Source organism: Dermacentor variabilis, chromosome 1 (genome assembly GCF_050947875.1).
Source record: "Dermacentor variabilis isolate Ectoservices chromosome 1, ASM5094787v1, whole genome shotgun sequence".
Classification (NCBI taxonomy): Eukaryota; Metazoa; Arthropoda; class Arachnida; order Ixodida; family Ixodidae; genus Dermacentor; species Dermacentor variabilis.
The window spans coordinates 59,995,950-60,014,560 of record NC_134568.1 but is presented as its reverse complement, the minus strand read 5'-3'; the positions used below and the strand labels follow the sequence as shown (position 1 = coordinate 60,014,560).

Below are 18,611 nucleotides of genomic sequence, written 5' to 3'. Positions count from 1 at the left end.
TTCGTCCACGCTGTCTACAAACCTTGAGCGGCCGGCCAGCTCTGAACCGTCGAAAGCGTCACAGTCACCGAGGATAGAGTTAGCTGCCGCGGACCTCTCCGTTGCACGCTGCTTGACTTTGCGGCGGATTCCCTTGAACTTGTGCTTCGACCGATACTTTTGAGATTGAAAATTGAGTTTCTTCACAGGATATCCATCAAAACAAGGAGCAGAAAAATGCGTGAAAGCCTGGGAACACGTCGAAAGAGCTGCGCATTGCAGGAAGAGCAGATGAGCTCTGGCCACGTCGCGCGCTAGCAGCCAATGGCGTGGCCGGAATCGTACCATGCAATTTGGCGTGGTACGATTTGGCGTGGCACTCGATTTTGGCGGAGAAATCTTGTTTTTATAGTTACTTCCCTGGGAGATTATTACTTCCCCTGGGAAAAAGTGTAGGACTACTGCGCGGCACAAGCCCAATGGCTTGCGACGCCACGATTTGACACAACACATGCTGGAAAATTGGCCAGATTTGCACCTTTTCTAGCCACCTCGAGTGCTTTCACTGAGTTTATAATTTCCCAATCATTTATGGCTCGGATTTCTTTATATGTGAAAAAGGAGGGATCAATCTTGCTGAAACAGTCGAAAACATAAAACTGACTTTTTTAATGAAAATAGCCGTTTTTTGTTCGGCGTCTCCCCTTAAATGCAGGGGATGCAACACCCTGGGCATCTTGCGGCACCAAACAGCACTTCTGGAAGTTAGAATTCAGTGTACATTGTACTTATCTGCCAAATTTGTAACTTATGGGGGATGCCTGCTGCAATTTCGACATTGTGGTGCAATTCCTTGTTGATGCTGGGACAAGATAACATGTGTTCACGTGCAGCTCAGACGTGAACCCAGTTATGAAGAGAACACGTCGGTACCCAATCTGGTGATAATCTAAGAGAAAAATTGCTCGTTCAAATGAGATCAAAATGTCTGTGCTACTACACAAAAAGCAAGTGCATTTTGCAGAATAAGTGCCATTTAGCACTAACTCTGGCTTAGACTCTGCTCAAATATATAGTATAAACTGACATTGTGGCTGAAATATTGATATTATGCAATAGTAGCCATAGACTAAAAATTTCAACAAAACTATTTTATTTTTATTGGTCCGAAGACATGCACCCGCCCTTAAATGTACCATATTTATTCAAATCTAGGCCGATAGTTCCTTTTTTTTTTTTTTTCAAGTAATCATATACCAAATGCTACGGTCAGCTTAGATTTGAGGTATTTAAAAGATGTGCCCATTTTTAATTGAGATTGATAAATATGGTAAATAGCTAGCACCATCTAGAAAAGTCAGTATCGCAGCCGCTAGTAGCCATGCCAGTAGCCAAGTGAAGTACACGAGTGACGTGACCATTTTGAACTGCGGCGTAACGGATCTGGTTTTTTGTTCTGTCATCGGCGTGCGGCGTAGCATTATCGCAATGACACCAAACAGGTGATGCCACTATAGTGCCGCTTTCAAATGAAAAGTTGTGCTAGCCACAGAAGCATCGTCAAATGCTCAAGCCAAGTGGGACTTCGGGCATCGACGAGAAAAACATCTGTCATTGGACGTTTGAAGATAGTGCACTGTTTGAAGATAACAGCGATAAGAAAGATAGCGATGATGTAGAATGAGCTCGGCATGTTCATTATTCAATAATGCCATTTTCATTTTGTGAACGCTGTCGCTTTTTTACAGCCTACATTCGAGATAAGTTCCCCCTCACCCTCTGGCTTCAGACTTTCGAGGGTCAGCTCAGACTCTGGGTCGACCTAGATTCAAGTAAATATGGTAAGTATCCAATATTAGGGAGATTCTAAATGTGTAGCATCGTCTGTAGAACCTATGTCAAACTGGGGTATCGTTAAGCCAGAATTCTTCGGCTTGTAGTTGGCTTAGTTTCTAGTTAACTCATATGCAAGAACACAAGGGTGCCATCTTGAACCACGTGATCGGACATCTGCAAGGTCTATGAGAATGTGGAAACGCATCAGCCTCTTCAAGCAAAGGAAGTGCTATTGTGATCAAATGTATAAATGATGAGCGTTGCAGGATACCAGATGAGACAGTCCTCGAAGTGTCTGAAGTGCTCTATTACAATAACTAGTAGCGTGCAAATATAATACTTGAATGGGTTAGTATTTCATTGAATTCCAAAGACACTTACTAACCAAAACTCCTAATTTCTTTGTTGTCAAGTTTTCAAGCCAGTTTCAAATGGGGCTGTATTCTGCAACGGTTCGCTTTGGAACCAGTTCACTCTCACGAACGCCATTGTTTGGTGCTTAATTGTCGTCACCCTTGGTGGGTGCGACTACAAATTTTGTTGCCACACAGGTTGTCAATCATCTGCAAAGGAAACCGTCATCTGCTACGAGAGGAACTGCGGAGAAGTGGTTCGCTTGAAAGTCGCGAGTGTCCGCGCGCATGATATCGAGGGTTACTAGGGCAACTGTGGCAGTCTGTTGGAGGGACGCAAATGGTGGCTTCATTGCTGGCGGGTGTTGTCCAAAGACAACAATGTGACGAGAGGCAACGGCCCGAAGCATTTGACATGAGCGAAGGCGAGTTCCTAAGGCATTTTAGGCGCCCCAAAAACAGGATGCGATGGATTTGCAACACGGTAGAATAGCACGGACCAAAAGATTTAGTAGCATTGACACTGCGATGTCAGTGCTGTGTGCGCTACATTTTTTTTTCTTCTTTTTCTACGGCTTGTTTTTAGCAGTGCATCTGGAACGCATGAGCTATTGGGTTGTCCCAACCGTCAGTCACTGGCTTCATTACCGCCGTCGCTAGGGTCATTACGGTTAAAAGAAAAAGGGGTACGAAATTTTTCTCCACACTGCAGGAGAAAGCCAGTCAAGAACGTTTCCTTGACTGTGGCAAGATTCTCCAAGTTGTGGGATGTGTGGATGGAACTCTCATCGCAATCCTCTGCCCCAAGCTCAGCTATGGCTGAACGAAATCCTATCAGAGCTGTGGCCTACATGCAGAAAACTGCTTTGATTGCTTACCACATGCTTAACTTTATGATTGCTTAACTCACTCAAGCTCTTGCAGTCATTCAGAATCGCGGAGCAAGTTTCATTTTATTGAATTATTCACGTCATTCCAGGGTCAAATCCATGAAAACCCTGAACTTGCCTGACCTTTCGTTGCGTCGAAAGTCATCTCGCCTTAGCCTTTTTCATAAAATCGATTATTATAACGAGATGAAGGCCGTTCCGTTTCATCCACCTCATTACATATCTGCAAGGACCGATCATCGCTTCAACATGGGTCTACCTTCTTGTTGCACAAAATTGTGTAATGACTTGTTCCTAGAACAAGTGTCGCATGGAACCACCATCCCTCCACAATCGCCAGCATAACTGATGACCACAAGTTCCAAGATTGCTTTACAAAACGCCTTGTAATTTTTTTTTTTTGCTTGCTGCACGCCATGCCATTTTTCCCCTACTCCTTTTTGTAGTGCCTTTGGGCCCTGAAAGTATTTTAAATAAATAAATAAATAAATTCAGGGGTGCGATCATTACGTGGGTTAAATTTCCCACGAAAAGAAACACTTTCTTTTGTCATCCCGCATTTGCTGTGGGATGACAACGGGTCAACAAGCAGGCGGCTGCCGCTGTCTGTGCGGGACACCAAAACAATAATGGCGGTCGGCAGAGCAAGCCGAATGCGCCAGACATTTTTCTTGTGAGTACATTATGCACATTGAAGCAGTTTTTTTTCATATCAGTAATGAATAATATTGTTAATATCGGCAGGTTTGCTACAATAACGTAGCCATGTCCACTTTGAGGGGACAAAAACAGATGGACGCGCTTAGCTGCCAGTGACATAGAAACACATGGCGGGCATGATGCGGAAACTGCAGCATTTGACTTCACTGCCACCCTAGTACGGCCCGTTTCCGCTAAGGGTGGGCAAATACCGTATAGTGCGGAATATAGGTCGAGGTTTTTTACAAAAAATATTACTAAAAGGTCACCCCTCGACTTGTATACCGGCCCTTGGCACAACATGAATAGTCGTCTGGCAACATGTAGGAGCGCAGACCTTTCGGCATCCGGATCGTTGTCGCCTCCTTGGTGACTGACACGGCCTACGCAGTTGGACCGACGCCATCTGCCCTTTTTGTGCAGCGATCGTTCCTGGCGTTGCTAATTTCCCGACAACCCGCAAAATGAGCACGAGTACTTGACGTCAGTTCACCGCGGCATTTGCTGAAATGAATGCTGAAATGCATGGGAACATGTCTGCCCAGCGGCAATTCGGCGTGTCGGAAAAAAGCGTCCGGTACTGGCGAACGCAGAAAGTCAAGCTGTCTGCCTGCAACGCGCGGAAGATATCCTTTCGCGGGCGCCGCGCGGTGCACCCGGAGCTCGAAGACAAGGTGGCGGATTTCATCCGCGAGCATCGTGCCAGATCTTTGCCAGTAACAGCGGAACTCAACCGCACCAAAGCTATTGAGATCATCTGAGAATCCGGACTGCCCAAGGAACAATTCAAGGGCTCCATTTATTGGGTTCGTCGCTTCATGCGACACAAGGGATTTGCACTTCGACGGCGCACATCAATCTGCCAGAAGCTACCAGAGGCATACGAGGACAAGCTGGTCGAATTCCAGCGCTATGTTATCCATCTCCGGCAGCAGCATGGCTACATGTTGGGACAGATCGGCACCGCTGATGAAACGCCGGTGTGGTTCGACATGCCATCGCCCACCACAGTGTGGGAACACGGCGCAAAAGAAGTCAAGCTTCTTTCTACGGGGAACGAGCATTCGCGCTTGACGGTGATGCTCACGTGTACTGAAGAGGGCAGAAAGCTGCCCCCGTACATAATATTCAAGAAGAAGACGCTGCCGAAAGAGGCTTTCCCGCGGGATGTTGTCGTTTGCGTGAATGAAAAGGGCTATATGGACGAAGCTCTCATGCTCAATTGGATTAAGACCGCCTGGAAACGGCGACCCGGCGCACTCCTGCGGTGTCCGAGCATGCTAGTCTTGGATGCCTGTCACGGGCACTTGACCGCAGGTGTGAAGCAGGCACTTCGCGACGGGAGGACGGAACTCGTCATCATTCTGGGAGGCATGTCCTCAACACTTCAGCCACTGGACGTCGTGCTCAACAAGCCCTTTAAAGACCGTGTCCGTGAACAATATAATCAGTGAATGGCCGGCGACAACCCCAACCGGCCGGCTGCGCAGGCCGCCTCTCGCCACTGTGGCCACATGGGCGTCGCAGGCATTCAAGTGTTGCATTAGCAACTCCTTGGACAGCACCGAGGATGACATGTTGTGGGACGCAGCCAGTGAAAAGCAGTCTTCGGACGAGAGTTCAGACAGCTCAGACGAATGAGCAGGTGACGACTCTGGCAGCACCACTAAATAAAACAGTTTTGTGCCTTATTTTTATGTTGGCTTCTTTGCTCAATGTATGGGGGTCGACCTTTATTCTGCCTCGACCTATATTCCGCATTACACGGTATCTTAGCTGCGTTACAAGCGTCGGTGTACGAATAGGGTACACTTCTAACATAGCAATGTAAACGTGGCCACTATCGTTGCCGCTTCCGATTTGTTGCGTGCCCATGAGTGCAGACGAGAACCGAAAGGCGCCCTTTATGTTGTTGTTGACCAAAACCATTATGAAGCCTACAAATAATAAAGCCGAGGCAAGTTTGGTTGTAGCTTTTTTTTTTCATTGAAGTGCAAAAAGTGATGAAAGGAATGAAATGGGGCATCTACTTAATGTTAATGTTGTGTTAATGCTGTAATGTTTGTGTTCTGTTCGTGCAGACCACTTGGCATGCCTTCAAGAGTCGTTCGCGTAGCATTCCACTAATGGTAAGCGCGATCATAATTAACCAGACTTGGCACACGACATATCGCTGCAACAAGTTCAGGGTGCAATCATTACACGAGTGCAATCATTATGCAAGTAAATACAGTAGATATGTTTGCTCTATTGGGGACTAGGCCTTACGGAGTCGCCATCTGTCGGAAGCGCCTCCCTTGCGTAGTACGAGCGATCCCGCAGCGCGCTCCTCATAGGTTTTACTTACGGTGCTCAATAAAAACCACACAGTAGCCCTCCTGATCATTTCTGTAAGTACTCTCAAAACGAGGGAAGTATTTGACTGTCGAAATAATAATCATGGGCAAACTGAAAGCACAGAATCGTTTACAGACGCGCTCTCTTTCCCGAATACGTACAGTGAATGCAACTGCGCGCGGTCGCCGCGATGGAGTGTCCTGAACCGGCTTCTTTCGTGAAAGGTAGGCAAACGCCGAGAGTAAACTATTAAATATGTTCTTAGTGATTTCTCTGTAAAACCAAATAGAGCAGAATGAAGCCTTAATGCAGCAAGAGCACGGGTTTGCAGCGACCGACTGCGAGTCTGCATGCACGTCCGTGCACAATGTTTTGCTTTTGCTGCGAGTGTGTTTTTGCACCGCGCCGTGAGCTTTAGGCCGCAGCATATGAGCATTTGACAGTACACTAGCAACTATTGTTGCGTGGAGGCTATCAGAACTGTTCAAAAATCTCGTTAGAAACTTCGACGCCTACGGTTACTGATGTGCCGTCACGACGATTCAATCTTTTTTCGTCTTCCAAGTTCTTGGACATTTCAATATTTCTCAAGTTGCGTCTCATTGTATGTTTATCGGTCATCTCAGCGTGCGATTTCCTTCTGCTTCTTCATAATCCGGTGCATTTTTTCATAACACAAACATGACCATATGCCATGCCTTTCTTTATTGTGTGTCTTCCACTCCCTTTCCGTTCCAGTGAACTTGCCAGTATTTAGCATAAACGAGTTCATAGACCAAGCCGCCACGACATTAGCCGGGCAGCAGGCACGGGCGAGCATCTCAGTGCATGTTTTCTGCTACTCACCGAACAACGCAGTGCCGACGCCGTAGCAGAAATCTTCCCCGCGTCTGTGCATTCTGCATACCAGAGTTGTAGCCGATGGCTGTTTGCCGGTTCCAAGTTTCGCGAGCCAAGCTTCATGCAGCTTCTTGTCCTGCAGCTACCTTGAATAAGGCTGACACTGGGCACCATTGCGTACGTCTGCCACTACATATTATAGTACTTTCAAATGTTGTCATGCAGGCACCCAAGGCAGAAAAGCCTCACTACTTAATCAGAACAGAACAGAATCAGAACAGCACAGGTGGGACTTTAAACTTTCCTTTTCAGCTCGCTCGGCACTTCCGAAGCAGCCGACAGGGCCGCTTTGTCAACGTGATCCCTCATGCCATGCCACGCTGACGGTGGCATAAGCTTTTCCAGTGGTGGAGCTCACCCCCAATATAGTTCATGGTCCAAGCATGCGACATTAACGCTTGTAGATCTACAGACAAACCGTTAAACTGTACCAGCTTAAAGAGCAGTTTCGTTTTAAAAGTAGTAAAGTGAAATGCCCGACTCAGCGGCCATTGAACATAATGTTTTCTTTCTGCATAAACTGTACCAGTTTATTGTGTACGTATCGATTAACATGTAGCGTTTCTACTTTTTGCCACGAAATCACGGTGGTACGCTGGCCCGGCAGAACAACAAGCCTCAGATGGAACTGCCTCCAAGTGCAAACACTGAGGGCGCTTGGAAGGGTGAAGCCACGTCAACATCAGCCCCATTTTGGCGCCATGTCAGAGTCTGAGCGCTGTGGCCAGACTCTGAGCATTTTTCTTCAGCATAGAAGAAAAATTGGACATCGTTCGTGCTGCCAAATGGGGTACAAAGAAGCCTGTGCTGGCACACGAGAGCGATCTACCGTTGACTACGGTGTGTGTCATTTGGAATGGGAAGAAGTTGCCTGGCAGTGCTGCTGCGACCGCGAAAATACATCGGCTATGAGGTTACACTTTTCACCATCGCTGCCTCTGTTATTGCCGTAGTGTCACCTAACAAGTGATGAGCACAACATGGAAAGCGAAAGTACGGGTGATTCAGGCCTGACAGTGGCAGATGCTTTGCGTTACGAGTTTTAGGCCGCCATCGTCACTACTAGCCCGCCACGGCATTTAACGAAAATAAGACTTGTCGCTCAAAGTTAACAAATACTGCATGTTTTCTGCCCTTTCAATGCACTCTCTCGTAGTTCCGTTTTCGCCAGGTAAGTGGGCGATCTCACGCTATTTCAGTTAAGCAGTACTACTGTTTAGTACCTACTTTTTTCGAGCACCGGCCAACTAAGGTTTAACAAGGCTTCACTGCATAAACGTTGTGCAGCAGCATGACCATGCAAGGTCTTATTGAAGTGTTAGAACGTTTTCTCTCTTTTTTGAGTAAGAGGATGATAACCGAATTTCCTTTTTGTTTTGTTTGTCCCGTTCTCTACGATGCACTCACCCGTATTACAAAAGTTTTGCCCTCACAAATAGCCATCGCATTCTTTTTATGCAATCCCTCTTGGCTATTGCGGCTTTACAGGGCAAAAACAAGCAACACTGAAGCACAGAGCTCGTATAGGTATCATGCTGGTTCCCCAACAGCAGCGATCGCTGTGATGAGCAGCGGCATCGGCCTCATACAGGAGGCTAGTGCAGACAGTGATTTCATGTCTAGTAGGCTTGAAATGCATGATAATGATGCCAGTGTATCCCAAATATTTGATAGCACCTGGTGCTTAGATGTTTCAGGGTTCCCTTAAGTTGGCCGTACACAAACGAGCATGCACTGTTATGTTTTAGTTCCTACTACAAGCAATCCGATAGTGAGCAGGTTTCCCATTTTCTGCAGATACACAGACGCCGGTTATCTTGGTTGAATCGAAACCGATACACCCAAAACAGTTCACAACACACACACCCCGCGGCTGACGACGCGTGTCACATGTTTGCACCTCCAACACATTTCCGCATACTGTAGTCACCGATGCACCAAAAGGCTACACACTGATTCCCTGACAACCTTGTATGAATGGACATTGTGTAAATTTCGCAATGTACGAGCTAAAACACCTCCACATCATTCCACAGCACGCAACAGCAGTATTTTCAAGCAGCGTCGCGCCGCATTGCACAAGCCACAGAAAAGGAAAGGCTCGCCGCGCCCCCTTTCCTCCTCACCTGTTGAAGAGGTCCACAGGCTGTGCATGGTTCTGCTTTTATTATCTGTCTTTTGCGTGTGGTGGGATACATATGGACAGGGATATAAGGGATGAAACAGCAGTTCATGTTTCTCGTTCACGGAGCATGCAGCTGTTTTCTTTTTCTTTCACGGTATACGCATGCGTGCAAAAAAAGTTTGGTTTTGTGCTTCTTCGGTTAAAACCGACCCAAGATCTACTAGAACCAAGAGGCTGCGGCCCTTCTGCTTTTTTGCCCCGAGGAGAAAAACCGTCGAGCTTGGTTAAAAGTCGACAAAGCCTAGTGAGAAGGCTGTTTGAACGTTTGTGGTCCGGACGGCACCAGGAATGCCTAGCGGCATTCAAGAGCCACTGACACTCATTTTGTACCCTTGTCATGCAAAATTTGGTACTACCCTCTCTGGCTACTGTTCTATATGCCTGTAGTTTGAAGAGGCTTTACAAGAGGATCTGACAACTAAGTTAACATGGGCGATAATGAAGTTATTTTTAGAGAAAGTGAACTAAGGTCTCTTGATTAATGAAATCTTCATCATCTAGCAAGTGCTCAAACACGGACAAGTCAAGCTCCAGCACCACTTGGGATTACGGAAACATAGTGGAACCTCGATTATACATCCCCCAATCAGGTGACGACCTGCATATTACAACAAATTGGCTTGGTACCAGCAAAACCCCTATAAAAAGATATTAAAAAGCTTGATTATAAGAGAATGTTACGCTAACCCCGCCTCGTACGATGCCTTTGTGCAGTCTGAGAAAGAAAGAAAAAAGCGCCAAGCAGACGCAGGCTGGCACGTAAACACACTGAAGCCAGCTGATAATGAGTTACATTCACATTACATTCGAATAACAGCAAAATTCGTCATTTTGAAACAAATATCCTTAATTCTACAGTTTTTAGTGTTACTTTGACAACATGTAATTTTATGTTTAGATCCAATCCATAGAAAAGTCGACAGTTGCAAGAACTTGTGTGGTTCAAATCGATGCCATCCTTGCTGTACTTGTATTACAATTACGGTGCTGCAGTGTCCTGCAGTCTTTGGCACTTCGACTCCGCTTATTTGCAACATTATGGTGACATAGTGCATTCAATATCAGTCCCGTTTTGAAAGACAAGCAATTTTGATGGCCGAGAAAGTGGGAAACTCCGTTGTGGCTCAGCGTCAACGATACACAGATGGCAGGACCAGCGGGAAGTGCTCTTTAAATGCAAGGCCAGTCGAAGGACTCTGGACCTCGTAGGGGCCCGGTACCATTCCTGAATGATATGGTTGTGCGGCCTCTTTAAGAAGTATTTAATTTCAAACAAAGCTCAAAGTTGACGTGATCCTATGCGATCACTTCTGGAGATAGTTTCACTTTTGCGAGACTTTGCTTGCCCCAGTACCCAACCCCTCAAAGTATACGGCAGATAGTGCTCTTGGCACCGATAACGAGCTTGGCACAGTGCCAGAAACACTTGCCAGAGTCACTTCTGGTGTCGAGTCACCAATGTTTTGATAAAGTAAAGCTATCTCCGAAAGGGATAGCGCAAGAATACCGCCCAAGAAAAGCTATCTCCACCTCAGATAATGGCAATAAGTAAAGGAAACTTGTTTCCGAATTGTCCCTTCTTTCCGACTTATGCGGGCGTGTTACACAGCGTTGACAACATTTGGCAGTTTATTTGTGCATGTGACCATGTTGGAGACTTGCTGCCAGATGTTGCAGCTCTCGAATAGAAGCCGATGTGTTGCGGCTGGGCAAACGTCAAGAAAAAGTTCCCCGATCATCCTTCAAGGTGAGAATAAATATTCGCTCACACCTCTTCCAATTAAATGCTTGGTTGTCATTTTTTAAGTAATTTAATCTACCTTCCTTGGAGCAGCGCAGGTTCGTGTCGCAGGCTTATTCAGGTGATTTGTACTCATTTTTTGGGCAAGACTGAGCATAACTGCCTATATTCTTAGTTTTTCTATTATACGATGGTTTTGTGTGGTCTCCTCAAAGTTGCATTATCAGGGTTCCACTGTATACTGCTCACAGGTGCTCTCCGCAAGTGGCACTCATCGCTAGCGGCAGGTGTTGCATGAAGAGGGTACACGTGAAACGAAGTCACATCTGCATGCCACAGTGCTGCTCAGTGGTTGCAGCCACGCAGTCACTTGCATGTGAAAAAGGCTTAACTCTTTCCTTCCTGCAGAAAATGGCAGTTTTTGCGAAGTGTCTACATAGTTTTCTTTTCTTGGGAATATCTTGTTGTACAATGGATTGTTTTACATGAAAATGTAGCCGATTGTGTAGCCTTTCCCATGTAATAAAATACAAAGTAAGCAATGCCACATTTTTTGATATTTTATTTCCAGAAGCTGAAGAAAAGGAAGGAAAACATACACGCGAAGATATAAAATTGAAACTATACTTTACCACACATAGAATAATAAAAAAACTGGAATATACAAATGATTGTCCGTAAACTCAGGTACACTTCCTGAAAATTTGAACACTCTAGTAAAGAAGTACATGTTCAAGCAGGCTCTGATCTCAGTGCCCAAGATGTATGTGACAATCGGCGAAATATTTACGCGTAGTTGTAAAACAAAGATGCGCTTCACAGGTGGTGCAAAGAACATTTGTTGAGACATTTCTTGGTGTTCGCATAGCCCTGCTTGCAGTTCCTTCGGTTGTCCACCTTCTCAGGCTTGTGACGAACCCAGTCGGGTGGCAGATAAGATATGCTGACTGGTTGATCATCAAGATTCAAAATTTGCTTGATGAGCATCTCTCGGAAAGAAAGCTGGTCAAAGCGGGCACTCAGACGTAGCTCAAGAATATAGAGGTGCTCTTTCCGATGCTCTTGAACTAGAAAAAGCTTTTTACACAAGCAATATCTATGCAGTGGAAAAAGAGTTTTCCACCAGCGCACACATTTACGAAGGACATTGTATGTTCCAATGATCTGGTCGGATTTGAAAACGCCCAGCATACCTGCGTTGTACTCATGCACCAACAAGGGCTTTCTTATGGTCCTTTCGCTTCACTTGTTGCCCACTTTTGCACGTCTCTTTGCAGGCACACGTTCATTGGCTGTACGAATGGTGCTCATAAGACTTGCGCCCAGACGCTCCTTCCACTGAAGAAACAAGACGTTTCCTTCCCTGGTCCTACTAATGTCTCCACGTACAGCTTTCTTTTCCCATTTTGAACCTTTCAGATCACCAGGGAAGCTTCGATGATCTTTTCTCGTTCCACATGCCAGCGTTTTGCACAGGAGGTGTTCAAAAAGGTGCTTCAAAGTATAAAAATTGTCCACGTAAATTTTGTATTCCCGTCCTAAATATTTATCACAAAGTTTACCGACTACATCACAAGCTAATCCATGCGGTCCCGGTGTCTCCCGCTTGCCAGTGTAAACGAAGAACTGCAATGTGTATCCAGTTTCTGGCTCAGCTAAACCCACAATTTTAACCCCACTTCATCACCTTGTCCCGAATATATTGCCAGATTCCCGAGCGTGCTTTAGATTTCACCATCCATTCATCGACTGAAATGGCTTCCCGTAGCTGAAAAAATCGTGTCAACGCCTCGTTGATCTGTCGAAGTAGCAAGAATACCTTCCGCAGTTTGCCAGCTGAAGCAGCACTATCATCCTCAGGGTCCGCGATATGCAAAAAAGCAAGCAGGAGAAACGCTTCCTGCTCATGATCTTCCCTGGGAGTAGACCGCCGTAAATTGTTCCAGTGTTCCAGTACAAGTGGAGTCAAGGTAGTTGCATGATGCCCATGTAAATCAACAGTGCAATGAAACGCAACATCTCAGGGGGCGTGACCTCTAGCCAAGAGCCATCTGGCTGAGCATAGCTGGGCTTCTCAAAAATCTTCATCCCCGCATACTTGTTCGTGTGTGCACAGAAAGTGGCAATCGTGTCGGGGGTAAAAAGTATCATGAACATGTCCAGTGTACCGAGAAACCTCCGCGTCTCACTCTGGCCCGTCATGCCCAGGTGTACGCCAAGTGCGCCTTTCTGCGAGAACTTGACTCAGCCCGGTGTGTTTGGCAAAATATCGCCTCCACATGTAGTTGACACCCTAAAAGAAAAACGTAAACAGGTGTCACTTACAAAGCATGTGCACCATATAACAACACTGACATCCGAAACTATGCTTACCTTGCCACACTAGTTGAAGGTCCGGGCTTATAGAGGAATCATCACTGTCGGAGTCGAAATCAGATGATCCAATGTCCTCTATGGACTCCTCACTACTGCTCATATTGAGAATATTGGCATCAGAAGCAGCGGAATCACTTTAAGAAGACTTCTTTTTCAGCAGCACGCAATGTGTTTTCGGCAGCATGTTGCGAAAACTCCGCGCTACCTCCTCTGTTGCTTTTTTTCGCAGGAGCCTTCGCTCCAGAATGGGGGGGGACAAAGAAAATGCGCAGCAGTTCTATTACTGGCCAGATGGCGCTAGGCGTCCGTAAGCGCGGAGTTTTATTTTTGGTGGGGCATTCAAAACTATCGATCCATAGTGATCAATGCTCTATGGCACGGTACGGAAAGAGAAGTCTGTATTGCAGTGAAGCACATCAGAAGTAAGACAGGAGAAACTGTCTGGGGCCCATGCTGATGCTTATGGCTACCAGGCATTATCAGATCAAGTACCCACACTGTGGTGCCCCTTCATGCATCTGGACAACACCAACATCTAGGTGGAAACCTGTCTGCTGCTAATCTGGCTGAGTGCCTAAAGACACCATTTCTGAACTACAAATTTGACCAAGTAGCAAGTTTCGGCAATGTTTTAGGCCTTCGTTCTAAAGTAGTGTCCCAGCAGGGTGCTTCAATGGCCAACTGGATTGAAAATGTGGCTCTAGAAGCAAACTTCAAGCAGCTCAGGTATGCCCTCAACAATAAGATTTGAAGATGCTCCTTTCACATCAACACTCAAAACACTTAAGCTCACCAACCAGCAGCAACTTTCACTGCCACAAGCACAGGTTGAAAGATATGTGCATGATGAAATTCTGGGCAAGAACAAGATCGGATGTATGTGAGTGGTGGTGCAAGCATGGTGCACACTGTTCGCTCGGTTTCTGATAAAATACCTGCCAATACCAGACACTAGGATGCCTGGTGAGCACCTCTTTTTTGGTGCCTGAAGGAATTCTGACATGCAGAAAGGTGTCACTTCTCCTAAAATTTGTCGAGCAGCTACCATATTTTTCTGCATATAAGCTTCACTCTCAAATACAACAGCCCCAAAAGAAACAATATGCGGATGCCACGCACTGTGGGAATCGACGTAAGTGAAGCTCTCTGCACCGTTTGCTTAGACAATTAGCAGTGATGTTACAGCGAATGTTTATATTTCTTTAGCATTTAGTGCAATACTACAGTGGCGACTTGCAAATATGTTAAACATTACCTTGTGTGCATCAATGCTATTTGCAGTACACAGAACACAGAGCAAAATCTTCGCTTGAGGCATTGTTGTGCACCATTGTTCACAACCTCCAAAAAGGTTAGCATTGTCACTGCCTCACACAGCACATCGCATCAAGGCAGAAGTGTTAAAACTTTGAATTATGGGGCTGTATGTACCAAAACCACAATCAGATTATGAGGCACACTGTAGTGGCGTACTCCAGATTAAGTCTGACCCTCGGGAGTTATTTAATATGCACCTAAATCTAAGTACACGAGCACTTTTGTATTTCAGTCCTGTTGAATGTGGCTGTTGCTGTCAGGATCTAACCCCCTGACCTGGAGCAACGCCACAGCCACAATGGTAACACAGCAGGCCCATAAGTATTGATATGACCCCCCCCCCCCCCCCCCGCCCCCATATGGCCGCTTCCATACTGTCGCCTAGATGCTACGATGCTTTAATGCGGCTTTGCGTCCACACGCCCTGCATCAGCTGCTTTGCCTTATCGAAAACTTCCAGAAAGATCTCATTTTATTGTCCATGTGGTTTAGTACAACACAAGGCACTTTCACTTGCCTGGTTCTTGAGAAAAAATGGGAATTTGCCTTCGTCTATGGGAATCCAGCTGTTGGCAAGACTGCTAGCATGGACCTGTGTCGTCACCTATCAGCAGCTGTTAAAAGCAAAGCAATCGTTCCAGCAGGGTTGCTACGTGGGAAGGGCGGTTAAATTGAAAATGCCTACACCTACAATATCAGCCAAGTCTAGTATGGCAGCAGCTCCCATCAGCAGAAAATTGGCACCACTGGACAATAAAATAAAGATGACGAGGACATTGTACGGCACATGTGTATGTGGATGGAGAAATTGGATTTTTGCAACACCAATAGTATTTGTATTCGAAAAATATTCTATTCGCACTTGGTTTTCATTATTAGAATTTGCTAAAAAACTGAGAATTTGGTATTCACACACACCTCTAACGGTAATGCCTCAGCTGTCATTGAAGACAACAGTGACAGCAACAACAAAGGCTATATCCATGTTGGGAGCAACATATCAGCAGGATTTCAGTACAAATTAATAACAAGGGCTGCAACATTCACATGGCACAAGTTTACTTGTCATTAATTGTGCTTCAAAAGTCCAGCCCCCTACTACTTTACAAAGATCAGAGTTATGAAGGTCATCATATATTGCGAGCTGTCTCATATGTCGCAACATGCAGTACTCTATATGGAAAGCAGTCACTGTATTTCTCAAAAGGAAATATTTAAAACCTACAAGTTAATAAAACAAACTTACCCAATCTTAATGTTGCCATCAGCTCGGCGAACATCAGCAGTCCAGACAGCGATCTTGTCAAGTTTGGGACGAATTTGGACGACAGCGCCGTTTACGTCGTCACTGAACTCCTCAAAGCCCTCTCCTATCAGGCACAGCAACTGTTAAATACAGACAACAGAGGCATCGCAACTTGACATTGTCCAAAATTATTGAAACCCCTATAGTATGTCAAAGCCTAGAAATTATAGAATTCCATGAAGCTGTGCCACAAGCTAACAAATATACCCTGCATCCTATTGGGGTATTGCTGCAGGCAGAAGGAATGGTACCTAGAATCAAGCCATAGCATGTTAAAACAGGCCCGTAATTTTGTAGCAATGCCTTCTGCTTGATTCTATGTCACTTTTATCATCCACTATTCATGGCTGGATGATCGCCCAATAATGCAAACGGAGCATCGCTACGAGGATTGACAAAGCGTGAAAAGGAACATCGGGAAAGGCATGAAAAATCGCAACCCAGGCCTTAATATTCACGTGTTCATATTGTACCCACATTTTTTCAATCATTAACAGTTCAGCAATCCCTGAAACTGCCTTTGCAAGTGACCTACTCCTGAATAGACTGATTCCACCAGGTGTATGCTTCAATAAGTGAGCAGGTCCCGTTGCAGCCCTCAGACTATGGGACCCTAGTCCAATATACAGTGACCGTACCAATAAATCGGACACCGATAATCCAGACATGTTTGGTAATTTGGACAGCCTCGTGACACCACCAATGGCCCCATAGACTTAATGTGTAATGGCAACAGATATTTCAGACAGCCATCAACTCTACATTCGATTATTCAAACTCTGCCCGTGGTTGTAGCAAATGCCAACTCTGCCTTCATTATCGCCTCTGGCAACCACGCTGAAACATGAAGTATGGCCTCAGATTCCACACTAGATGCCAATCCCCGAGGCCTTGTATTGGCCACAGCACTACAGGTTTGTTCAATTCAGAAAAGGTGCATAGCACCACAAGCGAAAAGGTGCAGGTGGTGCCAGTTACGGTGTGCCGGGATGCACCCACTCACTGCAAGGTTCAAGGATGCACTGCAGCGGCACCTTGCCTTGCACCCCCTGTTCAATTGAGCAGGGGCATGCAGGGTGCAAAGTTGGCACTTCTGGGAATCGAAGGCCTAGGTGCAGTGCCGCATTAATAGGTGCAGAAGGTGCACAGAAACTTGGCTGAATGGAATAAACCCTACGCCTCAGAGATTTAACTGCAAGAACCAATCTTGGAGGCTTTGCCTGCACTGCGAGGTTGCATCAACATCCCTATATTATATTCTAATCCGGCACCACTGCGCATTGCCCCTGCTGTTTCAATTTGCCTTCCAGACAGCATTCCGCCATTCTGTGCTTGTTTAGTATGCATTCCAGACAGCACTCCACTGGCTCCAAGAAGTCTTTCTCATGAAGTTATCGACAGTCCGCATCAAATGGCACTAACGGTGCCCTCGCAGTCCAACTCCGAACGAGTCTTGAGTCGCAGTGCAAATGAGCCCGACTTCACAACTGAAGAGCCTGAATGCCCCCTACCACAAAAAGCTCAAATACGGGCATTTTTGATGACCTGCTATCTCCCCCACTGTCAAGCAGCGACTAACTCTGATGATGATGATGAATAAAGGGAAAATCAGACATCCACCCGTTAGTAGCAATTGCTACAAAGGAAACCCATACAGATTCCTAGAAAGAAAACCCTCAGAGTTGAAGAAAAATTCGTCCTGTTCCGGGACTCGAACCCGGGACCACCGCCTTTCCTCTACCATCTACCATCTCTACCATCTGAGCTAACCAGGTGGCTAGCAGATGGCAGGGCCAAGTCGAATTCGTCGACAACACGAACCAAAGGCAAGTGTTTGACTTAGTAGTTCTGCGGAAACCCGCAAGGTGGAGAGAAGTAATAAATAAATGAATGATGATGATGATGTGCCGTGTGCTCTGGAGCCTTCACATGTGGATCTGACTCTAGCCTTTGCAATCCTTGCAATGGCATACAGAGACAACACAAAACTGGCAGAAATACAAGTGCACTTTGTTGCACATAAGTGGAAATGTGGGCAGGGATGCTATAACGTAAAGCCATTCCAAACTTTTCTATTCCAATTCTGCAATCAGCCCACTACGATTGGTCTAATTTTCGGGCCACCCCTGCTTCGCCTGTCTGTCATGCAACGTCCCAAAAACTGCGATAGCTCGCCATCTGATATGATATGTACATACTTATGTCTTTTCGCCATTAGCCCTCTGCTATTGCAGAAACTTTTTTAAATATCTTTTTTGGATACATTTGTTTTTTTCGGACTTGGAGTTGCGTTTCCCATGGAGTCCGAATTATTTGTCGTCGGCTATACTTCTGTCTGTATATTATATGCAGGTTGTACTACAGTTAAACCTGGATGTAACTAACCTCTATGTAACGAATTCCCAGATTTATCAAAAGGTTTTCATTCCATAACACCACCCCCATAGAAGCCAGTGTATTTCTGACCTCCACATAACGAAGGCATTGTGGCCATTAACCTTGGTAAGAATTTTCGACGCTGATTATTATCGTAAACAGTAGCCCCACCGAAAATTTGGGTAAATAATGCATAACTTTTTTAATTGATAAATAAGGCAAGCAGCCAATTTTGAGAGGAAAGCATGCAATCATAGCGAGCCAGAGCAATCAATCTAGTGTGCTGTGATGATGAAAGCCGCTAGCTCCCCTAGCA

General features: G+C 45.8%; 1 protein-coding gene across 3 annotated transcripts in view; it reads right to left on the bottom strand.

Annotated features, from left to right (window-relative positions):
* The window catches only part of eIF4E1 (eukaryotic translation initiation factor 4E1), a 56,782-nt gene that overhangs the window by 19,947 nt on the left and 18,224 nt on the right, over nt 1-18,611 (bottom strand). For 2 of the 3 annotated variants that reach the window (XM_075687779.1, XM_075687772.1), the window contains exon 4: nt 15,860-15,999. In XM_075687779.1, coding sequence (XP_075543894.1) covers nt 15,860-15,999 — 140 coding nt within the window. Of the gene's footprint in view, nt 1-15,204; nt 15,228-15,859; nt 16,000-18,611 lie in introns of those variants that run through there. The other variant, XM_075687786.1, reaches the window with a different exon arrangement.